Source organism: Chaetodon auriga, chromosome 12 (assembly GCF_051107435.1).
Source record: "Chaetodon auriga isolate fChaAug3 chromosome 12, fChaAug3.hap1, whole genome shotgun sequence".
NCBI lineage: Eukaryota > Metazoa > Chordata > Actinopteri > Chaetodontiformes > Chaetodontidae > Chaetodon > Chaetodon auriga.
Genome location: NC_135085.1, coordinates 25009413 through 25036126, shown reverse-complemented (window position 1 = coordinate 25036126; position 26714 = coordinate 25009413). Strand labels below are relative to the sequence as shown.

General features: G+C 45.9%; 1 protein-coding gene across 4 annotated transcripts in view; it reads right to left on the bottom strand.

Annotated features, from left to right (window-relative positions):
- The window catches only part of efr3a (EFR3 homolog A (S. cerevisiae)), a 94963-nt gene extending 74043 nt beyond the window's left edge, over positions 1-20920 (bottom strand). For 2 of the 4 annotated variants that reach the window (XM_076744956.1, XM_076744958.1), the window contains exons 1-2: positions 20827-20920; positions 20431-20557 (exon numbers count right to left, since the gene is read on the bottom strand). In XM_076744956.1, the coding sequence (XP_076601071.1) occupies positions 20431-20440 (10 nt within the window). In that variant the 5' untranslated portion in view covers positions 20441-20557; positions 20827-20920. Of the gene's footprint in view, positions 1-12588; positions 13085-20430; positions 20558-20826 lie in introns of those variants that run through there. The other 2 variants (XM_076744955.1, XM_076744957.1) reach the window with 2 other exon arrangements.
- Between the last annotated feature and the right edge of the window lie 5794 nt (positions 20921-26714).

Sequence of the window (26714 nt, the reverse complement as noted above, 5' to 3'; positions counted from 1 at the left end):
GCGGTTTGAGACGGATCAGATAGCAGCGCCTTGAGCACATTCACCTTCCCTGTGGCGCTGCCTTATAAACATTTAACCAGCAACCAGAAAACACTCTGCACCTTGTGATAAATGTGTTATGTTCAAATTGAATTATGATCCAACTGTAGATAGTGGATTTGTTAGGGCGGCGATGGAGGCTCAGTATTTCTCATTTAAATATTCATGGTGGTTAGACAAAGGGAGGAAATGGAAACTGAGTCAGATGAAATCCCAGGGTTCACGTTTCCGAGACTGAGGAGGCGAACGCAGGCGGCGGTGGAGGAGGAGAAGAAGAGGAGGAGGAGGAGGAGGAGGGTGCCACGAGAAACTCAAGCTCTATGGAAATGCTGAGGTGGGAAGGTACGAGATGATCTCGTCACAGCAAACAGACAAAAGGATTCTTTCTTTCACCCACTGCGCTCATTCAAAGCCGCCACGAGCATGATCGATTAAAACAACCGCACAAAGACTAACTAGTGACAAAATGCACTATTGTTCTCCTGAAGATTTTGTGAAATCCCGAATATTCAAAGAGAGGAAGAGGAGACAATGCCATAGTTTCAGTTCAAGGTTTCAAGTTTGGGCTAAAGGAAAGCAGTTTATGGAGACCCAACATACAGCTACAGCACGGCCAAAGCACCAAGTGCTTTTCAGGGTTTTTTGCTTTTGGGTAGCCTCGAAACTCCTTCTTGATTCATACGTCGCATCAGTCAAATTCACCAACAAATTCAACGGCAAAAAGGATTTTTAACACTGGACGCTGCAAACACCTGGACCAATAGCACAATGGACGTTGACCCACAGCTAAAATATCAAAGCACGGCGATTTTTAACGTGACCATTCTGTCGCATTGTTCCCACAAAAGGAAAAATCTCTGTCTTTGGGTCATTTTGGCCTTTTTTTTAAGAGTTTTTTAAGAGTTTTTAAGAGTTCTCTGTTGCATTGTTCCCACAAAGGTTTAAAGAAAACTGCTGTTTAAGGATGTTTGACTTTTAATAGTCTGTGACCTGCTTCACGCTGAAATGGGAACATTTTAAAATGCTGTTGAAACTAGAAACGCAATGAAAATTAATCAGTGGCTATTTTTTCTTTTTAATTGTCAAGCAAAAATGTCTAAAAGTTGCTCAAATGTAAGGGTTTGCCGCTTTTTTAAGAGTCTTTGGGTGTGGGAAATTGTGAATTTTGACAAAGTTTTGAGATTTTACAGGCTAAACAATCTATTAACCGTGAAAATAGTCGTCAGTTGTAGCTGAAACAAATATTTGATGTATCCCTGACATGTAAAGAACTCAGTGTTAAAGCACACCTAGCTCAGAATCGTCACAAGGTCTTGACGGTTTCTCCATTTTTGAGAAGGATGCTAACATGGTACCCAGAACATCACAGTTTACCTGAATGACCAGCACCACCCTCAGACCCCACCCCAACAGCCGCATCAGGACACGGCAAAAACAAGTGGTGCATTTCTGAAAAATCTGTAAGAACTGCAAGATGCCGACTCCACGGGGATCTGCTACTTGTTGAGTCTAAACCCCTCAGAACTCAGGCTGCACATCAGGGGTCCTACTCAGCACCAGTGAGGTCTAGCTCATGATGTGGACCCTGAGAGTACAGCCGGTGACAATTGAGCCTTTAGAAGCACATTAAAACAGAAGCTTCCCTCTCTTGAGCGCCTGTTTCATCAGTCTGCCATCAAGGGGCAGCTAACACCGAGCCAACGGCCGAGCCGGGAGATCCATCACAAGCAGCGGGAAGGGGGATGATTGCAGCGCCGGCCCATCCATCTCTGAGCGAATTACAGCCACCGCGAGGGAGAAATCAACCGCGGAAAGAGGGAGGAAGAGGGGGAGAGGTGGATGGAGAGGAAGAGCAAGGAGGAAAGAAGGGAGGGTGGATAGGAGGCATGGAAGTCGAGAGGAGGAGGGAACAAAAAGGGGAGGGCGTTAATGTTGAGGTGGAGGGGAGGATGGGAACAGATGAAGTGTAGGAGGTAGAGATGGAGGGAAGGATGAGAGAGGCGACTGGTGAAGCTATAAGGTGACAAATGAGCCCAATATTCAGTCTGCTCTTCCTCCCGTTCAGCCCTCATCCTCCCCTCCACCTACACCTCTCTGAGGACGAGGACGTCGATCATCGATCTGATGTCCTAAACAAACCCGGTCCACAGACGACAGATCGTCCAACGACACGTTATTCACAGACACTTTGGTATTTTCAAACCATCCACCAAACTTTGAGCAAAGAGTATCGCTCTTCACCATCCCCAAACCAGCCTCCACCTTCAGGGCGGAGCTCAGAAAAACGGCAGCTGACTGAAGCTGGTGGGCGTCTGGGGGAGGGAGTACGATCCAGAGCGGAGACACAATTACCTGTCCAGGTCTTTTATCGATGGAGGGAGGTGGAAGGAGGAGAAGAAGGAACCATTGGACAGGATGAGTACTGCAGCTACACACAGTACTGAGCAAACACACTCAGCACTGTGCCGATAATGGAAGCTGGTGAAAGGCGCCACGCCGCCATGATGGCCTGATCCTTCTTTCTGCTCAGACGTCTGCGTGCAGCGTCATTCAGCCTGGTTCTCGAGTTATCGCAGAGCACGGTGGAGACCCGGTGACACGGACATGACGACAAAGTTTCCCTGCTGTGAAGGAAAGATAATTGAGGAGCCGCAGCAGAACATGACAAGCAGCAGAGCTCCACAGACGCTGTTATTAAATCTGACGGCCTGTGATAACACTGACAAAATAACTGATTATCAGCCGTTTGATTCTCGACCTCCGCTAATTAAGTCGCTGTCGCAAACCCGACGTCAGCTTCCAGCACTGCTCCATGTTGTAATTCACCAGGAAACCTCAGAGGGTGGAGGAGGGTGGAGCGCTGCAGGGCGGCTCAAGGGCTCAAACTCACCTGTCAGCCGCGGACAAACACACATGCTCACAGGGAAAGTTTCCCGCTGCCCGATACGCATCATAATCTCGACTGTTTGTGTGTCACTGCTGTGCGTTTGGCCTGAAACGAGCCTGTGAACAACGTGTTGTCAAAGTGCATGTGTTTGTTTGTGTTCCTCCTCAAATGGGACCATCCATGGAGCTGACAAACGCATGACATCATTAAATGAATCGGAACAGTGATGACGACCTAAACGAACTCGTTTTGTACAGAAATTACCACGGGGCAAAATTAAATGTCATCCATGAAGACCGAGCTGTCAGAGGCCTCGACCGCTCCCTGAGAAGGCTTTGAGTCGTACAAGAAACCAGTTTCTGAGAAGATGTTGAGCGTCGAGGCCCTCTGTGAGTTGTTGACTCCAGCTCAGTTCAGACACTTGCTCTTTGTCTGTGGACGTTCATTTCAGTGAAAACAGCTGATGTGAACACATTCGCAAACACATCACACGTTCATCTCGAGGGGAGAGCGAATCTGTGACGGATAAACCTGCACGTTCAGTTCATTTCAGGTTTTTATTGCTCCTCAAACACTCACTGTGAAGCCACCGTGTGTGTGTGTGTGTGTGTGTGTGTGTGTGTGTGTGTGTGCCTCATAATGAAGCTGCTCTGAAGTGTTTGCTGAGGAAGCTGAGGGAGGAGGTACAGACAGCAGCTTCACGGTGATCTGTGTGCACGGGAAAACTGAAGGCCGCCATTTTCAAATGTGAAGCGTCTGATGGAGCCCACATGTGACTGAAACATTCACGTTTAGCAGGTCACAGATTTCACCTCAAGTTTATTCAAGTTCTCAAATCTGTTCTCCACCTGCACACCTGCACCACCCACAGTACCTAATCCATATATGAATGAGATGACTCTGGTTCAGTTCTATGTTCTACCTGAACAGGACTGTCTACAGCCACGCTAGCGGCTCTGTGAGGCTGCAGTGAAGCACAGCAGTGCTTTGCGCTAAATGCTAACATCAACAACATGTTCGCCATCTTAATGCGGCGTGTTAGCATGCTAACATTTGCTCAGATATTTCCCTAAAGAACAATCGCCTCATGGTGGCGCTACAGGACACGTCAAGGGATCATCCAGTCGTAGGATTAACTGTCTGAGAAACGAATGTCTGAACAAAATTTCATGGAAATCAGTGGAGTATTTCAGCCTGGAGGCGGTGGACCAAGCGACCAGCGTCGTCACCCCGAGCCATGCGGCTAGCATAGCTCAGATTAATCACCTTCCTTTGGTTGCGTATTTACGGCCCTGCTTCTATTGATTTGCACCAAATTTTCTTATGCGATCCTCTCTGAATTTAGTGAGCCTTTTCATCATTCCCCGTCAAGTAATAAGACGAGCAGCGTGACCGGCCGAGAGGAAATGATTTATCACCTCATCCTTCGATTCATATTCCATCTAACTCAATCTGTGTGTGAATGAAAACAGCATGTGCGCCTTGACGCCTTCTCACCGTCCCCGCACAAACCTGCTCAGTGGTGATTCAGTGGGACCAATGGCGGTCTCACCAGCATATCAAAACATTTATTCACGTCGCTGTCCCTCATCTGAGTGGCTCCAAACAATCCAAGTCAACAGGGGTGACCCCGCTGCTTCCCCGCTGACGGTAAAAAGGCATCAAAAGAAGACTTCCATCTTCTATCTGCCAAGCCTTCAATTCCACGTCAGCTCACAATGGGAGTTCACGCTGAGCGGCGAGGCACTGCGCCACACTGTGATCATCAAAAACACCCCAAAAGGAAACAGGATCAAAGCCCTGCTTTTCTTTTCCCCGCGGTGCTCAGATGTGTGTCAGTCAAAGAAGAAGAATCACTGTGAAGCAGGTTTTCTGGCTCCTCTGTCTGAAATATGACTCATAAAAACGGTTCTTACAAGCAGAAGCTGGATTTGAACAGACTTTACAGGAAGAGCAGGAAAACTGAGACGTTGACTCCGGGAAGCACAGCACGAGCTCAGTCCTAATACTTTCAGCAGCTGATTCGTCGCCCGGATCGAGTTGCTAAATAAGTGAACGGGGCCATTTTTATTTTTCTGGCAGATCTAACTCTATTGTGGAAGACAGAAATATCTTAAAGTGTGATGAGAGATATTTTGGGATGGATTAATTTAAAAAACACTTTCAAACCTGCTGAAAAGCATTTAAACCATCACAGCTATTATCCAAGATCGAATGGGCTTCTCTGCACTGAGAGCTGGATGAACTGGACTTGAAGTTCTTTGCTGAGAGTCACGTCAGCAGCTGATAAAACCTCTGGTCACACAGGAAACCAGCCAGTCTCAAAACTCCACTTTAATAACGTTTGAGTGGAGTAATTTTCTGCTGCTTCCTCTTTTGAGAGACAGTCTCAAAGTCTCAACGAGGCAGCAAGCCGACTGCCAAACGCCACCTCAGGAAGGGATCTACAGCTTTCACAGTCACATGCCGCTGTTTACGCAACACCACTTCGGTTTACTTGTGCTGAAAAAACACATCTGCTCAGCGCAGCAACGTGACGATGAGCGAGAGCTGCACCTGAACCATGGCTCAGGCTGAAGGGAGAAGTCAACGGCGAGGAAAAACTGGTCTAAATCACAGAGTTCAGCTGCGGCCTTCACTCCACAAATCACACTTTTAGAGCGCTGCAATGGGAAAAGCTGCACAGCAGAGCCAAAGCCTGGACGGATCAAGGTGAGCGTGCACAGTTTTACGGCAGGAAACCACCGTGACATCCAATCAGCGTGTCCGGTTTTCCCTGGAGGAGCTTCTTGCTGCTCTTTAGGAGACAACTGTGCATGTTGCCCACGTTTCAAACCACTCAGCTGCTTCACAACTGTGTTACTCATCTGAACAGACGGGTGCATCTGCAGCGTCTCAGCGAGTGAGGATTTAGGCTTCAAAGACAGGAGTATTCCTAATTTGACACCTTCATCGGACTTTGCAGCAGTCCTGGATAATCTCACGACACCTGTGGCAAAGAGAGGTGTGTTTCACTGTTTCAAATCACACCTGTAACAACCATGGGGGCAGCAACAGGACTGCATCTGGTGTATTAGCCACCATCTTTGCATTGGTAGTTAAGTGAGTGCTATTAATGTGAAGCAGGAGCAGGAAATGTTGGGTTAGCATGAGCAGAGACGTGATGCAGCTGGGAGAGCGCTCTCTGAACAGGGAGGCGGATGTCAACAGTTTAATATGAAAACAAACAGCAACACTGGGTCACACGCTGCGCTGCCTCCTGTGAATATCTTGTGCATGTGCAGGCAGATCTGAATCAGGAGAAGTCGACTATTTTTTTCTCGCTGCGGACCTCGAAGAATCTAAATTGGATTGGCTGTAATGACATTAGTGTACATCAAGTATGCGGGGTGCAGCTTCATGATGTCACTGATAATATTAGTATTGGACTGAGAGCCTGCGTCACAGATCAGAATCAAAATCAAGAGCAAGCTGACGTTCTTAGTGGAGATGCATCAGCAGCTTCTGTCAGGAGACAAACATCCAGAAACATGAGTGAGGACAAACCTGGAGTGTGAGAGGACCTGAGAGAGACAGCAGCATCATGACGTTCATCATGTGACTGCAGCTGCAGAGAAGTGATGGCAAGTGTCCAGCAGTAGACTGAGGCAGCGGACCATGAAATTACCATATACCACACAATTTATGGAGCTCCGCCGTGCAGCCATACTGAGCAGTGAGATGCCCTCAGGTCTGAGCATCGTGGAGCGCAGACACTCAGTCCTCTGCGGTCTGGGATAATTTGGCCATTGCTCACTCCCCTAAAACTGTATACTGCTTGTTAAGCGTATAACTACATTTATAGGAGCTTGTTTGTCTTTGACCGGACGTCAGGACAGTTAGCTAGCACCAGCGATTAGCCACAGGCTCAGGAAGTGTGCAAAGAAAAAAAAAAGTGGCTGAACATGTGTATTTCCAAAGATGATTAATGATCAAATTAAAGATGAATTAAGTATTAATGACCTCACTTATCCCTAAAAAAGCTTAAGCTCTCCACAGTGGAAGGAGACGATGTCTGACAGCCGCACATCGTTCTTAAAATGGAAGCCCACCTCCACTGTTTGACTGTTTTTAACCTTTGGTCTGAATCAGAGAAGCATGGATTGACTGTACATTTACACTGATTAACACACTGCCTCAGGGCTCAGGCAGATTTAACTTTGCAAACATCAGCCTCCAACATGTGATGCTCAGAGACCAAAGCTGCGGAGCTGCTGCCGATGACCAAGTATGGAAACCAGATTCAGTGGAAAGTGTGGTTCAGTTCTGGATGACTGACCAGAGACAGACACTCATTTTCTGTCTCCGAACTGCTCGGCAAGAATACGAACAAAAGACAGTCTGGGTTCATTAAAATGTATTCAAACTAAGCAACTTGGTTTTAAGAACAAAAGAAGCCATTTTTTCTGGGAAAGGAAAAACAATCTCTGAAACTTGGCACATTTCAGGCCGCGTAGGAACGAGATCCGTGCACTAAAGGCTCCTGTTTGAAGGACTTTAATTAGCTGCTGCACGACGTTTGGAGCTCAAGCTCTTCCTCGTTTTATACCAGGCATTTTGTGATCCAGCACTCCGATTGGCATAAAAAGAAAACAGAAAAAGGCACCGAATTCTCCCATTTGAGAGGTGAGCGTTTGCTGTTTTCATTCTAAATGTGATGATCTGATCACGACAAGCATCTTTAACAAAAAATAATCTGCTTATTTCGAACAAACAGCTGCTTAAAGGGATGTGGCTGCTTCTGATTTTTCTTTAGGAAACTACAACTCACATTTGAATCAGTTCAAAACTGACAACTGGTCAAAGTACCAAAAACACACACTCTCATTAAATACTGCAAACTAAACAAGTATCATAAATCACAAAATCGGCGATCGATATCTGGTGGAAGAACCCCAATTGTTTATCATGGCTTTGCAGGATCTTGGCACGCACAATCAATGGCTGATCAATACCTTATTAAGTTTAATCAGGTGTGTTTGAGCTGGAATTGAACAAATATATGAAGCAGCAACGAGGGATCGAGCACAGGGATCAGTGATATGCAGAAGTCTCATTGAGGTCTTTTGGTGTTCATCTTCTTCTTTTACTTTAAGAAGTTACTTCTGGTGAAACAAACCCTACAAACCTGGTACACCGTGTGTCTGTGATGCACTTACACGCTGTCTGATGGTTTAGTGTCAGAAACAGTCTTTAAAAAGAAGCCGTGTGTGTTTTAAGCCGGAGAGCAAATCCAATTAACGGGGACCGCCTCTGAATGAATCTCTATCAGCAATAAAATCTTCTCGATCTGCCAGAGACTGAATTAAACTGATCACGTTAGGACTTCAGCCATGGGCGTATCAATTAATCCTGCAGCAAGGAAAGAGACTCCAGGAACTCGGCCTTCTGGGAAACATGGCGTCTCAATTTACCCCCATTTCATCTGGAAACGTGAGACCAGGCCTCTGGCTTTGAATACTTGGCTGTGACACTGAGCAGGTGACAGGATGAGAAAACGCACATTTTCACAACATCTGACCTCAAACCAAAGTCTGTTCATTTTTCATCCGTTTTATCTGCTATTGATGCACTTTAATGTTCACGGACAGGAAGCGTGAACCCTGTGCGGTTTAACTTGAGTCTGGACTCTGCGTGCAGCACTGAAGGTCATAATTTGGGATTCATTTTCTTCTTCTCTTAAGAAGCGAGCAAAGAAGCTGACTTCAGTTTGTGTTGAGATGATGATGCCTGTGATCTTACAGCCGCTAACGCTAACTAGTTGGCTGTGATTGCATGCACCAATGCAAAATCATTTGACACCATTTCATTTTAAAGACAGCTGGTTTTTATCCCAACACGTTAGCAGCTGATACTGATCTTACAAACACTGTAGCATCAGCTGACAAACAAAAAGAAAGCACCGTAAATTAATGTTTCACACATTTTTCATATATATTTGACTTGTTTTACAGAATTTTGCAATTTTATTCTGGTTTTGTCCTTTTAAGACAAATTTTTCTAAACCGTAATTATCCTTAATTACTGAAATTACTGATGAAACTAATCTATAGGTAAATTGCATCATATTAGCAGTTAAACTCTGATGATGCAGTCCATCCCAACAGTACGTGAAGACAGAAACTTTTAATTAATATTCAGTTCAGTTCAGTGTAGTCCGGCCAATCAGGATGCTTTTTGTTTCATGCACTTCCACCAATCACATCGAGGAGGCCGAGTGAAGTATGAAGGGGGAGCGAAGCCAAACAGCACACCTGATCACTCCACTGAAGGTCCGTCAGTATCAGCAGCTCTGGTAATCAAAGCAATGGTGTGTACACACACGCATGCACACACACACACACACACACACACACACACACACCAATCAATTCATACACAGGCCTTTATAACTCAGTCATGTTGTCTGCAGCTGTCAGCCATTATTGACTCGACCAGTCGAGTCTAAGTCAGTGATTTAAAATATTCATGATTAAAACGCTGAGATTAAAACAGCCGCCCATCTCGTTAAAGTCATTTGAGGCTCTGGCTGTCTGGACTGAGCTCACACTGGAGAAAAACACTGAAACTGGAGCTCAGCGTCAGAAAAGACTGAAGAGATACTGTGACCAACAGTCCAAAAGCCAAAAATATTCAATTTACAATCACTGAAAATGGAGAAAAGCAGCAAACGCTCCCATCAGAGACTCTGGAGCCAGAGAACGTGCCGCGTTTGCTTCATAAAACATGTAATTAAGTGAGTAATCGATGAGGAAAAACACAGCTGATCAGCTGATCACCTCAACCCTGAGTACAGTTTCAAACCACAGGAGAAAACAAGCTTCACCTCCCCCGCAACAAACAAACAAACAAACAAACAAACAAACAAACAAACAAACATCTGTTTCCAAGAATGAATCGAAGAGAAATCTACTGCCACTGAGTTAAAAGTATGCTGCATGAAAACCACCTTCACAAGTACAATTTATTCAAGCACAAGAAGAAAACGCGTGTTACTGCCTCCGACTGTGACCTGCTTCACTCACCTGAGATAAAAACCTACAAATCAAAGCTCATTGTCAGCAAAATGTCCTGAGATGTAAGTTAAATGTCAGCAAAATGTCTGAAAATGTTAACGTACAGCACAGGTCAGCGGAGAAAAGAGGAAGTGGAAGAGGAAGAGGAAGAGGAAGAGGAAGAGGAAGAGGAAGGGCGGCTTGAGGCGGAGACGGGAGGCCTTCTTCACACTCCGGACAAAAATCAGATTTCATTTTCTGGCTGAGAGGTTTCAGACGGGTCAGATTTCATCAGATCACAGACAGAAGCTCCAAACTGAAGTGAGAGACGGGTCGATCCCGTGAAGACGTGTTTCATGTTTGAGTCCACGATCGCTTCAACGCACAAAACCTGCAACTCTACGTCCGCCTGACACTCAGAATATCTCCGGTCTGATTGACATTTGAAGCACCGTCAGCACCCCAACCTTTTTCATCCACGTGCCATGTGATCTGTTTACATGAAGCCAGATAAAAACCGTTTCTAGAAACTCGTCTTCACCCACGTCTCTGAGGGAGAGTGTGGCCTGGAGCACAGAAGGGACCAGTTTGTGTGTTTGTTACACTGTGAAGGTCAAAGGGGAAAGTCTTTTTAGCCGTTTGGACGTTTCATCCATGGACAGCGGGTTCATTTTAATCACAACTTGAGCCTCTTGTTAGTCTTGATCCCATCTGCACTGACCAATCTGGTGATTTTCCCCTTGAGTTCGGCCTTCGTTTCACCGGCCGATGACATTTCTGCTCATCAGGAAGTAAACTTTTACTCTTGTTTGTACTTCAGAACTACTCCAGCAGAGTGCAGAGGGCTCGCCAACACACGAGTGGAGGGTTAAATCAGGAGACAAACACACGCCAAGTCAGTGTTCAAAGACTGAAACCAGCTGAAAAACAGACAGAAACAGGGGGAGAGGAAGTGACTGAGCTCATGTAACGTCACTGTTCTGCTCCATCGCGTCCAACTGGAGTCCGTTTGTCCTCGTGTTGTCCCCTCAGTGTTTGAGCATCTCTGCCTGCAGTGTGTGTGTGTGTGTGTGTGTGTGTGTCACTGTGTATTTTACTGCCAGCTATTCTGACCACAGGACAAGTGTGTGTTGTTCCTGTGTGTACGTTTGTTTGTGCTCTTGTATGTCTGTGAGGACTAATTTGAATTTTCTGCTGAGTGAGGACATTAGAGGACTAGAACCAGGGTTAAAAATAGCTCAGCTTAGTCGCCACACGTGCATTTAAATGAGGGTCCTCGCAAGTATAGAAGTACAAACGTGTGCGTCTGTAGCAGCGAGGTAGCAGGTTGGGTGGGAGGGACTTAATTGAGCGTGAAAGACAACGGATGACCTCTGGTGCTTCAGCGCCGCCGCCAATCAAACATCTGCCAGCCGGAGGCTCAAGGACGACCACGAAGCGCCCGAACGGCCAGGCTCAGTCCTTCACGCTCAGATTCACCTGAGGACAGACTGCGTGCAGAGAACAGCTGAGCGAGGTTCTTCAGGTACCGCTGGAGGAACGCTGCAGATAAAAATGTGGAATGATGGACGTTACCGTTAGCACAGCTGCACCATCACAAACTCTGAATACAGGAGGTGGGCTGTGAACGCCTCGTCAAATGTTCAGGAACCATCTTGAAACAGGCTGAGGTGACAAACGCCGGACCACAGATCAAGTCTGAGAAGATATTTTGTTGGATTCAAAACCAAGAAAACACAAAATATTGAATAGAAAGGTCGTATGACTGGGACCAAGGACGCAGCTGAGAGCTTACCGAGCTGCATGCTAACGTTCTGCCTCTAATGACGACTGTCAGCCGACTTCAGCTGCTTGTTTCTACTGAAAAACACATGTTTCTTGTTCTATCTGGATAAAGCCACACCAGCCCCAGAACATCAGGCCTGGTGGAGTCCACTTAGATCCACTGGATGTTAGACACACCAGCCTGAGGCACAAACACCTGACCCTGACCTCGAGGTGAACAAATCGAACAACGCTGCACAGCCTGGCTGGGTTCACAAAATATGTGACATTACACATCCTATAGGCACAAATGTATAAATTAAATGCCATATTCAAGATATGCAGAGAATAAACAATATGAATTTGGGGGTATTTTAAGCGTCCAGGACCTAAAATGAAGTGAGAGTTAAAGACTCTGCAGCAGCTGAAGTGAATCAGCACAAACTTCAGTCACAAAAACAAAACAAGGCTGAGAAATCATCAATCAGCATCGTATCGTGGCCCATGAGGGAGGGACCCTCATGAAATCTGTGCCGGCACAGCGACTGGTCTCCAGGTGTGTCAGTCAAGCAGATCCAGGCGGCTGATTGGACAGTCGGGATGAGTGGGCTCGACGGTTCAGGGAGAGCAGATCAATGGCTGCCACCATGCAGGCTTGTTCACACACACACACACACACACACACACACACACACACACACACACACAGACACACAGACCTGGACTCTGTGAGCCTCCCTCAGTCTGTCACTGTCACACACACGCGCGCACACACACACACACACACACACACACACAGTGGGGTACTGCAAGGCCGTGCACACACAAACACAGACGAGTCACAAATTAAAAACAGCCCCCTACCCGACTCGTTGTTCTCTGAATCCATCCTGGTGGAGGCGAAGCGGAGGACGGCCTGCCAGGTGGACCTCGACGCCTCCGTGTCTCTCTCTGTGTGTTTCCACCCTCTCTCTCTCTCTCTCTCTCTCTCTCTCCCCCTCTCTCTCTGGCTCTCTCTCCCCCCTCATACACTGACTCTCATCTCTGACCTTGCAGTGTTTGTGTTTCCCCTCGCCGGCAGCGGCGGCAGCAGCAGATCTGCTGAAGGCTGCAGGTGAAGCTGCAGCGCCGCGCAGTCGAGCCCAGACGGCTAAAACACCCAAAACCTCCTCAGTACAGATTCCCCAGAGAGATGAGGGGGAACACTTCAACGCCCTGCACACACGCACAAATAAAGATACACACACGCACGTACAGCTGGAGAGATGACATGAATGAGTGTTTTCTGTGAGTGTGTGGGGTGGTGTGTGTGTGTTGGGTTGACGGTGTTTTAATCATCCTGATTGGAGTGTAATTATGCAGATTTACTGAGAGGCACTGCTGCTGAAGGAATTTAAAATGTGTGTGTGTGTGTGTGTGTGTGTGTGTGTGTGCAGTGTCTATTTGCATCTGTGTGAGAGTGTGTGTGTGTGTGTGTGTGTGTGTGTGTGTGTGTGTGTGTGTGTGTGTGTGGGCCTCTGTGGTTGTGTAACTGCTTTTTTCTCAGTGTGCTTCCATCTATGTGAGACTAGTCTTAGTTTTAGGGCATGAGGACATTTCTAAAAGTGAGCATCTGGAAAAGTGAGGACATTTGGAGACATTTTGGGACAGAGGGGACCATTTGTTCATGATGAATTTTGTTTTGAACACAGTAACGTCATAAATACGTAAATTCATGGCAAAGTGAGGACATATTTCTGATGGGACGGCGTTTCTGAAGAGTGAGGACGAAAGCGAGACATTTTTCAGAAGTAAAGACATTTTGACAACAATCCAAGAAAAAGTCTCACTTATCACACGAGAGCACAGCTTTGGAGAGTGAGGACATTAGACATGGAGACACTGCTGCGTTCCCCGGCTCAGGGTCCTGGTTTGACCCAAACACCACAGAAGGGCTGATGTTTCATGTTGGTGAGTCGTAGCTTGTTGCTGCGTTGGGGGCTGCAGAACCCAGCGTGTCACGAAGGGTCCTCATAAGTGTAGAACACAGGCGTGTGCACGGTGCGAGCGTCACACGCCAGTCACACGCTCATTATAGAGTCTGTCTGAGCCGAAAACACGCTGGACGAACTAAAATCACAGCGATTTCCCCCAAAAAACTGAGAAGCTAAAAACCTCCACTCGTCCGTATTTTCTGTGAGATCTGTGATTTCTGTCACTTCTTCTAGTGAAACGTGCTGAGGATTGACGGACACTGACTGTTCACTAACTCTCATCTGAGAACACTGATAAGAGACAACCTGTGGAGACAAACTGACTCACGTCCACACACTGCTGCAAGTGAAAAGAGCTGGAGACCGCTGAGTTCCACACCTTCTATTCTGTTAGAGCGGCTCGCGACTATCAATCAAAAAGTCAATCGAATTTAATCTGGAAAGACCTCGCTTCTCCTCCGCAAACCAATTACTGACAAAACCGAGAGGAAACGAGTCGCACTTCCACTTCAGCCTGCTGGAGACAAACACTGTACAGGCTGCTCGAAGAAGTCGGAGGGAAGCTGTTCAACACTTTCCAGAACAAAGAAAAACAGATTTGTTTTCTGTTTGATGACATGCTGCTGTTATTTACAACATTTCAGCAGGATGGACGGACGGACGGACGGATGGACGGATGGACGGACGGACGGACAAGACAGACAGAGCTTTATCCAACATGTAACTGTGGTGAAGTCACCACGAAACGACAGCAACACGCAGCTTCTGTCCGTTAATGAATGACTTTGATTTGCTGACAAGTCAACTCACAAATGCCACAGACACAGTGGAGAAAACACTCCGAGCTACTACAAGCTTTTATTTTATCAGTCAACCTATAAAACGTCAGGAAACGATCACATTAAAGGTCTTCTTTTGTCCGAGCAACAGTCCAAAACCCAAAGACATTTAATCTACAATAACACAAAAAAGAACACAAAATATATTCGCAAATATGAAAGTTTGGGGGCAGAAAAGAGCATTTTGGGGGCATTTTTGCTTGAAATATGACAACTATTTGCAGACAATCAACTAATTGATTAATTGATCGCAGCTCTGTCACAGTCCCTCCTCATATTGTTTGTGCTGTTTTCTCACTTTTCTGATTATTCTGTTATTATAAAAGCACCAGTTCCAGAAGCTGGGGGTCTCCCTGCTGCCAGTGGGAATCCCTCAGGTCCGTCTGCTCACACATTCTTTCCACAGACTTAACAAACAGCATCTCACGTCCAAAAAAGGCCAGACTGCAGAGCCGGAGGGCGGCACGGCGAGCGTCTGGGCCGCCGCCGCGTCAGTGGCACGTTCTCCGAGAACAAAAGACGCGATGCAAGAAGAGGACCAAAGACGGCAGCGAGCTTTCCGAAGAGGAATTTAAAACCTGACAGTGAGGTGAAAGGCATTGTGGGAGCTGGAGTTATGAGTCTGCACCGCAAACAGGCAGCAAAGAGACTCCACAGTTTATGCTAACAGCAAAAAAAAAGCAATCTACACAGACAGAGAAGCTTTTCAGCTCTTAGTCTTTTGCCATCACTTCTTATTAAAACATGAGCTGCTCTCAGTGAAATATTCAGGTTTTAATGTACAACACTTGTATTTGCCATGATTCATGCTGTTTGAACTACAAAACATTGAAAACATGAGTGGCAAGTGCACATTATTGGAGAAATGACTCTTTAAATGTGGTTTATCAGTGAGCTGAAATGGTGCTTTTCCACTTGCATTCAGCTCATCGTCATTTGCATACAAATACCTGCTCGCTGAGGTGTGCTTTAATTGTGGCATGCAGTCATGTCTACGGTGCTGACTGGAGTAAAGCTGTTATTTCTCTGCTGCAGTCCTGCTGCTCAGCACCTCTGCACAGACACCTGTCTGATGATGATAGAGACACAAGCAAACATCCGACTACAAAACAGACCAGAGGAAAACCAGAATCCTTCAGAAAGTGCAGAAAAGCAGTAAGCCGAGCGTCACACAACCAGCAGACAAAGATAAAAGCTCCTCTCTCTGCAAAGATGCGACTGGCGGAGGAAACAGAGGGAGGCGCGTCTCCTTTGAAGTTATATTTAGGCCAAATCCTCCTTTGCAGAACAAACCGTCTTCCACTGTGCATACAAATCACAGCCAACAACTGAGGGAGGAACCGTCCTAAGAGCACAGGAACCGCCTGCACGCACACAATCAGCCGGCGGAGCATCAAAACAATGCAGGCCTGCTGGGTTTGACTGACTGTGATTCACTCTGCATCCAAACAGTCCCGATGCATCTGAGATACAGACGCGCGCTGCACGAGCGAGTCCTCGTCGGGCTCAGAAACCTCCCTGCAGGCGGCCCAGATCCATTCAGACACATTCACAACAAAATGAAGAGCGGCACACGTGTGACGGAAAAGGAGATGAACCTTCGAGGGAGCGGCGGGTGGAACGAGGGGACGGTGCTGTCATGTTTACGTTTAGTTCTTAACCAGATGGCGTTCCACGCGCCTGTTCTTGAACACCGGCGCCATTCAAACCCACAAGTCAGCTGCTGGTCTGAACCGCTGGAGGGAAAACAGACTGTAGAACAGACCCAGCCTCTGTGTCGACCCCTCGAGTCAAAACCAAGCCGGTCTTCATTTGTGATGGCGCAGCCTACATTAGAGGCCTTCAGCCCCTCTCTAGAGTCAGCGTTCTGTTTGTCCGTTCTGGGCTACCGTAGAAACATGGCAGACTGCTTGAAGAGGACCTTCTCCCTCTGCGGAGGTAACAAAAACACAATGCTTTGTATTTTCAGGTGATTCTACATTCATGAAAACACACTTCTGATTGTTAGATTCCCTTAAATCATCCACACTGGACCTTTATGCCAAATTAGCTATTAGCTGTTCCTGCTAGCCGTGCACTCATGGACGCACAGCTCCTGGATCTGTAAGGAGACTTCTGGAGATTTAGGGACATTTGCTCTGGAAGTCGGACTGAATCTGAAAACATGTGCGTCACGCCTGTGCAATAAGCAGACGTCAGGCCGCCATCGCTCCTCACAGAAGAAACTGACGGCGTGAGTTAACACGTGTTAAGGAGGAGTGAACGCTTCCTTGATCTTGAATACATCCCGCTCTTTGTGCTGCTGATTGCAGTCATTTGAAAACACACTTCAGGTGACCGCTTTCTCAGACTGCTGGTAATGAGAGCGCTCGGTTAACGCCGCTTGTCTCGGCGTTTTGAAACAGAGCGGGGGCTGCAGCTGCAGATCCAGCAGTCACAGTGTGACTGAGGGTCCCACTGGGAGATGGAGAAACATTTTCAGGACAGACATGAAGACGATTCCAACCACCCTCAGTCTCCAGCGGGCCTCCTTCCGTCCATCATTTATCTCTGCATATCTACCATGTGCTTATCTGACTGTTCATGCAGCCTAAAGCAGCAGCAGAGAGAGAGTGAGGGACGGCAGCGACGCGGGTTTGTCCTACATAATGACTTAATTGAGGTGGTTAACACTTTGAGGATAATGAGAGCCTCTAGACCACAACAGACCCAGGAGTGAGAGCTACGAAATGGAGCAACGCGCACACACACACACACACACACCGCACACACACACACACACAGTGTCGATTATTAATAGCAGCAGCAGCAGCACTGAACGCTGCTCTCCAAATCAACGCAGGTCCGTTCACTTTCTGCCTCTGTGTGACTCAAACCGCCTTCAAACAATTAGAACTGAGGGCCAACACACACACACACACACACACACACACACACACACTTAGCAACAATTACATAAAGCTGTAACACCTAATCCAGCATTAAACGCATCACAGTATCTGTCCAATTTCACTTGCTCCCGTATCGTTGGTGTATCAGTGACCGTGAACACAGCAGCAGGTTAAAATGTTCATTTTTTGTTTCATGTGATGTGATAATAACTATTTAATTTATTTATTTACTTGAGTGATTCAGGGACGTCGAGCTGAGGCAGATTAAACATGCGGTGAACTGGAGGAATCGAATGATCGTCTTCATTACAATCATCACTTTTCCAGCCTGATCAGAAAGTCTCTGACGACCAGCAGCAGGACGAAGATGAGTCCCTCATCCTCTCTGCATCTCATCTGTCCACGACACGAACATATTCAGACACACACACACACACACACACACGCTCACTGGCCCATCAGGGATCGATGCTGAAGGTGTCACATTACCGCTAATGTAATCAGCAGTTTGCCGCTGGGAGTAATTACAGACTGGAGGCCGCGGGGCCGCACAGTCCTTGAAGCTGCAGACGCCGCCTGCAGCGAAGCGCCAACATTCAGGCACATCAGCAGTCTGAAATACCATCCCCGCCTCCTCCACCGCCACGTCAAACCACCGGGGGCCGCTCCGGAGCGTCACGAGCCCGTCCGGAGGGGGACTTCTGAGGCCACAGATGCCGATTTCTCATCCTACTTTGTGTGTCTCGGCAGCCAACTGGGTTTTTAGGGGAGAATCGTTCTCCAGTAAACAGCAGCTGGTTACCTGCCAGAGCAGCTGCTGGAGGAGAAGAACGCCGAGGGCGCCCAAAGTCCAACTTTCCCAAAATAGAAACAGTGTCAGACATGACGGCACACACACAAACACACTCTCTGAAGGCTCGTGTCTTGTTTACGCTACGCTCTACTAGGCTAAGAGGTGAAAGTCGGGACAGAAGGACTGACGGAGACGGCGTCTGATCGGCGTCAGGCTTCTGCTGCTTCGTGTTAACAGGTTCTGTGAGGCAGCTGACAAAGCTGCAGAGGCAGCAAGACTATGGGGAAAGTGATGAATTATTGACAAAGATGAAAAATTAAAGCTGAACTGTCGAGGTTTCACTCACCATCCCAGAGATTTCTACAACCTGCGGCACCAGCTGGATACCAGTTAGATCACAAGCTCCAGATTAACTGTTAACTGTTCGAGTAAGCACCTGTTAATTATCATAATTAACTGTTTGGTCACAGCTTCCTAAAGCACAAACTGAATTCATCAAATGTCTTGTTTTGCCTGACTAGAAGACAAATGAGCTTCACATGAGAAACTGAAAACAGGGAATTTGGCCATTTTTCCTTTTTACTGTCAAGCGATTATTCAACCAATGGTTTCAGCTCTAAACTCATCACTTTGTGGCTTCGTCATCAAATCATCGCTGCAGAGGGACGTTTCATCCAGAGCTGTCTTCAGGTCACGTGGGAATCAAGGACACGGTAGCTAGCATGTGGCGCAACTAGTCTGGCTAGCCGGCTTCAGTATTTCATTCTGAGTTCCCTCTCTGGAACGCACCTCCACTAATTCAACGATATCCCAGGAACGTCCTGAAATTGAGAAAGCAGGTTTTCCAGGTGAAACCAGTCTCTAGTCATGCCGCCTGAGCGCAGGTTATAGTCAGAGCCGCACAGACGACTCTGTATCAGGATTAAATAAAAGGTCAGTTGAGCTGCAGCACATGCAGAGCGTCAACAGCTGCTCCAAAGCGATGAAAAGTCAATCTGCTTCTGTAAAGACACTTCTTCCAGCGTCTTCATATGTATCTTTATACAGATGTGTTCACACCTGAATTTTCTTCTTAAGACTTTCAGATGTCCAGCTAGTTTGAGAAAGGGGTTAGGACTGACCTCTGGGTCCAGATATATGTGATATATATCTATATGTGCACCTGTTTCTGTAGCAGAGGTAAAGCGAGTGATGGGGGCTGCCTGGCTATGGTGAACGCGGTGCGATGATAGAGTAACGACAATAAAGTTTTTGATTACAAGCTGTATAATTTATAAGGTGCTGCTGTTAGCCTGCTAGCCATGCTGTCTGCCGCTGTTTATGTTTACAACCCTGCCAGCGCTTTTTACTGTCTCAGACGTGCCACGTGAGTAAATCTCACCTGCCCACTTCTGGTCTGACTACAGCAGGTGACAGTGAAGTACTCACCCAGCAATGACCTTTCATTTCTCATAAACAGTGGCACTGATCAAAAGCAGATGCAGGAAATGCTCCTTTGGTATTTTTAAACAACGCAGCTTCTCAGAGCAACCGTACAAAATCACAAACGCCCCCTGAATGCAGCACAGCAGAGCTCCATCAGGATTGTCTGATGTGGTTTGACGTCTTGGTGCTGCATCTTCGCAAACTATGTGACTTTTGCATCAGAGCTGCAAATTACAGTTAATTTCATCACTGATTGATCAGTGTGTTATTGATTAATCAATTCTTTGTTCAGCCTATAGAAAGCCAAAGAGTGAAGACTGCCACATCACAAGAAATGATTGATTCCAGTCTCTCAGATGTTTACCTTTGCTCACTTGGTCTCCTCACAGTAAATTGGACACATTTGTGTTTTGAACTGTCTGTCACTCAAAACAAGACATTAAACTGTGTCAGCTGGGTTTCAGGGAAATTGTGACAGAATTGTTTTTAATATCAAATTGCATTTTCAGGACCAAATGATCATCAAGAGACTGTTCTTATGGTTCATTGGTCCCTTTGTCGCAGGTCTACAGGTGTCAGAGACAGCAGAGGCCTCAAATGCCTCACACTACCTGTGACAGTGAACGCGTCACTGCACTTTTTATGACTTGAACCTTCCGTGCCTGTTGTAATAAACCAAAACTGTGACAGTAAACGCAACAACCTCGCACTCAGGCGTATTTTTTCAACACACACGTTCACTGTCAAACACACACACACACGTACATTCTCACACACACACTCACCGGCTGGCATCCTGGCGCTAATGTACCGCAGTTCCTCTGTACGCTGAGCACCGATTGGTCCCGGGTTAGTTAGCCTCCATGTAGCTTCTCCTTCGGTTTCACTTCACCTGGCATCGGAATGACGACTCTGTAACGTGAAATCACCTGTTCATGAGCCCACACGACACATTTAACCGCCGGTCTAAGTCACAGCAGAGAGATATTACCCCCATTAACGGGCTAAAGCCGCCCGCTGCGTCCCTGACGAACAATCCCGAACGTTAACTCTGATTGCCCGGAGGAATTAGCCGCAGAAGCTAACTTAACGTCTCAGTAAAGTCCAAACGCGGCGACGGGTCAGCAGGACACACACGGAGACATTAGTGAGACATTTCAGGGACGAACCGGCGGACATACCTGTAGGTAAACAGCAGCAGGGCAGAACAACTCCTACACATTACTACAGTGCTTCCTGCTTTACGGTGACGGACAACGCGGAAGTGTGCGGTGCGGCGGAGCAGCTCCAAAAACTCCCCCGCCGCTGCTCCACATGCGGGGAACCCGGAGGAGCCGCGAGACCGCTAATTATAGCAGCCCGCGTGAGGAGCGGAGTCCGGTGGCTGCACCGTGGAGTGATGAGACAGACGTTTACTCAAATATGCGTTTATTTGACTCCGATTTTCATTTTATCACGTGTGTAACAGCCTCTCACGGGCGGTGAATCCACATGATGCGGTGTTAGTATGTTGTAAACTTCAGCACGAAATAAGGAAAAACACTGAAATGTTCTGCTGCAGCCGCATGAAGCGGAAAAGATATTAGTATTATTAATAAAAACGCATATGCAGTGGTTATATAGTATTTGTTTTCGTTAATTTATCATTTGTTAAAGGGTCACTTCATCCAAATTACAAACAAAAAATAATAATTAAAAAAACCCCTCAAGGTACAGACACATTACACTTCCTGTGAATATTTATAATAATAATGGAATTATTTATTTATTTATCACCAGAGGCTTGATAGTGGAGGGATAAGATAAGATAAGATAAGATAAAACTTTATTAATCCCATGCCAGGGAACTGAAATGGTTACAGCCAGCAAAGTATAAAAAGAGAGGCATAGAAAGATCAGGATAAAAAAAAAAAAAAAGCATACAGAATAAAATAGAAAAATCAACTACAACTATGTGATGTTAAGAAAAGAGAGAGCGATGGGGAATGACTTGCACCAAAGAACTGCAGATGTCGTGGCCCTGGTTGGTGCACCAGTGTTCATGCCCCACAAGTGACGCATCCAAGGATGCATTTCCTGTTTTGGCTCAACCTCTTGGCTTGTTGTGTTGAACCTGCAAATCAGGTTTCCACTTTGTGATTTCAGTGATTTCCAGTTTCATTGAACACGGGGCTAATGTGACCGTGGAGGCAGAAATCTCAGAGACGTACTTCAAAACCAAAACCATCTGCAAGGAGAGATGTCACTAGAGGTGAATAAGTATGCTATTATATAAATATATTGTGTTTTTGTTTCACCAGCTTTCATCCTCCAATTGTTTATTTTGTCTGAACAAAATTAAAAACGTTCCAAAAGCTTCAAAGTCCAAGACCAAAAATGTCTTCAGGTCTGTGGTCTGAGGCGTCCACATGCTTTTGGCCATCTAGTGTAGTTCAGGCTGTCTCTTTGTTTGCCTTAAAGAGCTTTGCGACAGTACTAATCTACTGTGATGCAGTGATTTAGTCCATCGTGATGATTTCCAGGGCAGATTTTAGGAAGTCGTGGCGTCCTTGCTTGCAGTGTTTTCACTCTGCAGCCGTCTGTCTCACCACTGTGGTCTCCTGCAGTTCAGTGGGTTGATCAAACCCAAACGACTGCCACGTTTAGGCCACTCACGCTAAATCTGTACACTCATGGTGTATGTAATCTCATTAGGCCCACTGGATTGTGTCACACACTTGTGCACATAGTTGTCGGTTTAAAGAAGAAAACAAATGATCCTGCGACATCACTAATGATGGAGAGTATCACCAGTGAGACCAAACGTGTACGACAGACGGTTTAATTATCCAGAACTTAACCACATTTGTCTGTCAGGGCTGGTGTGTAAATGTGTGTGAAAGTGTGCTGGTTGTGCTTTTTAAGCTCTTAAGGACCTTTGCTGGGCCGTCCAGTGGACTTAGAGGTGATTAAAGGCTTTGGCCCCACAGATGGCACGCCAAACGTCTGTTAAAGTCAAATGACAGACAGCAGCCAGCGGCACCCCTGCCTGACGACGAAATAAATAAAAAATTTAAGATCCTGTTTGTGTAATTACTCTAATGCAGGAACGTCCACATGTCACAACTGTACAGTGACAGAGGTGGATCTGCACACAGGCTTAAAATAAAGCTGGAGGGGAGGGAGGCATGTTGTCTTTCCTGACCAAACGTCAGCAGATTTAGCCGTCAGACAGCAGTGAGCAACACTTCTCAGTCAACCATCAGACAGGATTTTTTTAGCATTAATATTATGTAAGCAGGAAGGTGTTTCACTCAGCCTAATGTGATGTGTTTACTGTCGAAACAGGATGAAGAGGTTGGACTTGACACAGGGAGGGATCACTCAAAGTTTAAACCAATGAGACGGGAGAGATTTGATACGCTGAGGGGCCAGAATGTTTCAAAACCTGTGAGGTTTTTAGTGTTTTACAGTATCGCTAATGTCAGTGATAGTGTCCTCTAACAGGCGCCTGAAGCATGTCTGTGCACTGAAGCTAGAGCTAGCCGGTGTTCAGCTTATCTTAGCTTAGCATAAAGACTGGAAACAGGGGGAAGCAGCTAGCCGTGCTAAAGCGTCTAGATCATTTCCCAATTTAGTTTAGATAAGTTATGTTATTCTGAAGAATTCCGAACCCATAACTCTGGGTAGAGTTAGAGTAGAGTCGAGTGCAGTATGTGTGTTTATTTCAAGGTGTGGGTTATAGACTTTAATGATCTGCCTCAACAGAAGGGTAAATATGAACAATGCTGTACTATGAATGAGTAGAAACCTTCCTTATATATCGAAACAGAAGCTGTGTATGAACTGTATGAACACGTAAGCAAGCTTCCCTGTGCTGCATCATGTCGACTCACATCTGGTCGCCTGAGAGTCAATTCTGCTGACGCACTGAGAGGATGAACACTCACTGATATTTCATGTTCATTCAGTTCAAGAGGCAGTGGTGTGTGCCCATCCTCAGCAGAATATTGACAAGAGTAATCAGCCAGCAGCACCCGTCATCGCTCTGAATGGAAGAGTTTCCCTTTGAACCCCTATTTCTCTTTTCCATCACAGGAACGTCGTAAAAGGTAAAGGCCCATGTAGATTCTGCTGTTGTTTCCACTGGTGTTTGCTCAGTTTAGGGAGAGTTTCCTGGAGCTGAAGCTCATTTCTGCTGTAGTTTAACTACGTGGTGCTAATATTGTAGTTCCTTCTGATCAGTCAAGCAAATTAGTCTCAACACTGAACAATAGCCAAAATTTTACAACAACTGTTTTAACAAGAACAATGAACGATGGACAAAAAAAGAGTCCAAACCTGAGACTGTCTTCAGGAGTCAAACAACAGCACTGGTAGCATCGCTGCATAGCAGGACATAACATTTTGTGACAAGTGACCCCTTGTGACCGTGTCAAGGATCACTCGTGTGTGTCTCAAGTCAAAGTGAACATGTGACCAAAGTGTCACCAAACCTCATGTGGAGAAAGTGTTTGACTATGAGATGGGAGACTACAGTTCGCATCCTATTTACATGGTTTCTCTTTACACAACAGGTTCACAAACAGGGGTTTCTTCATGTAATCATCCCTGCAGTTCATACTGGATGTAAAGAGATCCCCTCAAAACATGTTTTCTTTCAATGGAAGTGATTCAGGAGACAAAGTCCACAGTCTGAGTGAGGATTCATTCTAGGACTCATTTGAAGCAACTATTCATCAACCTGAGTTTGACAAATCAGGTGAGTATCACCTGAAGTCACAGTCACTTGATTTGTGTAACTCAGACTGCTGACGCCTCATAAGTTTCAGATGTTTCAGAAGTTTTTGTATAAATTCTTACCCACAATGAGGACTTTGTCTTCCATCACCAGCATTGGAATTGCATTATGAAGGGATCACTTGATGGCCGGTAAAAGCAGGAGGAACGATTCTACCAAGCAAAAACTGTTGATATGGACACCTGACTGCTGCTCTAAGACCTTCTGTGAAGCTTGTGGTGGGGCTAAGATAAATCTTCTTGGTGTGAGTGTTGGTAGAAAACGGGATGCAAACAGCGGTCTCCCTTGTCAAGGTCAGACACTTTGTATAATGTAATTGTGAACATACCTAAGTACTGTGCCTAGACTTCACTAAACCCTCATTACAGTGACAGCAGATCAGAAAACAGTCCCATATGTAACAGAGCCAGATGGTTCCGGAAGGCGACAACATTCGACCTTTGTATTGTCATTTAGTTTGGAGGCGTCGCAGAACACAAATAATCAACAGGAAAGAAAAAATCAAGTGTGAGGAATGACAAGATGTCCTCGAGGATATCACAGGCTCTGGAAGGACTGCAGACAAACCGCTTGTTGAAGCAGCACAAAGGAAAGAAATTCAAACAAGCTCATAGAAAAATCAAGGTTATGTGCAGCAAACCACAAAACAGGAACTGAACACTGTTTGGAGCCAGTGAACGGCTTGGAAAGAAACGGGTTTGTATTGATTCATGTGTTCTGTAGTTCAGGTGTAGAAATCTCAGGTCACATGGTTTATAACTTCCTGTAACTGGAAAGCAGAAGTAGACACTCAGTAATTAAGCTAAACCGTTCATGTGTTCATCATCCACTGAACTGCACACTGAGGAAAGAATTCAAACTGAAAAGATCATTTACTGTGTTCAATACTGCGAAATGTGCAGTATTATACTCTTCTGAACCTGAAAACTGTAATATCAGTACAGTGAATTAGATGAAAAGCAGGTAAGGAAAATAAATACCTCCTTTAGAGAGCGAGGACTCGATGAGCAGCAATTCACTCTTTTATTAAAACACTTTGTACATCCGTGCTGTGAGATAACGCTCTCTGTGCTGCACAGTCTAACTGAAGCACGCACACGATTTGCTTCAAATGTTTACCTGTGAAACATCCTTCACTTAAAAGGGAAAAGAAGACTGTATTTTATTGCAAGTGCAAACATAAGATGCAATCAATCTCTCACTTTGAACATCTCTCTGACTTTCACACAGTTGTCTCTGCAGCGCCCAGAGGTGGAGGTGAAAAGTGCTGTCGAAATCCTCGCTTTGCACTTCAAAGGGCTGCGTGGGCGGAGGACCGACGCCTGCAGCAGAGTCATGAAAGGAGTGACGGCTGGAGTTTAACCTCCACTGAAACGTCCTCAGCTTCCAACAAACACCGGATCAGCCCTGATGGATGTTTAACATCCAGCCAGGAGGAGGTGGGTGCTTTGGATGGACGGGTCAGTGGTCCCACAGTCACAGTCAGCGTCTTTTTCAACCTTTATGTGTTTGCACAGGAGGGTCTGTGAAAGTGTTTGTGATTCATCTGTTTTCTAGTAGTTAATTTAGTGTGGATACAAACTGTGAATGCAGCTTCCAAAATTAGCTTGGAGTGGATGTGCTGTAGTCTGCAGCCTGAAGGAAAACCTGAACAGAAAACACAAAGGGGTCATTTAAATTTGTGGAAAACTCTTTCGGACAGTCACTCCTGGAAGGCTCTCAGAAATTTTGAAAACTTTAAATAAAGTCTGGGATTGTGGCACACCATTAAAAAAAATCCATTTTTGAAAAACAAATGATTAATATAGACCAGTGGTTCCCAACCTTTGTCCTGTAAGACAAGCCAGGACCCCCCAGCTCCAACTCGAACTGCATACACACACTAAGAACAAAGTGATTCATTACGAACTTTTATTTGCAAAAATAAAAGGTCAGAGGTAATAAATAGCTTAATGAATTTAAATGTGAACAAAAATATGTTTTAGTTTGGATTACACAGAGTTTGGATTATCCAGTTGGGTGTGTGGTTTGGATTTTATAAATTTAATGTGCACAAATATAACTTTGGTAACCTCACAACCTCAGCGCAGACAAAATTGTGTGCACCCCCTGTGACCTCTGGCGCCCCCCAGTGGGGGTGTGGACCCCAGGTTGGGAACCACTGATGTAGACAATATATAGATTATAATATTTATATATTATATCTATAACTAGATTATGGGTGGTAATGGCAAACATCTGAACTTCACGTTTGTGATTATGTGATAAATTTTCGCTCTAAGATGAAAA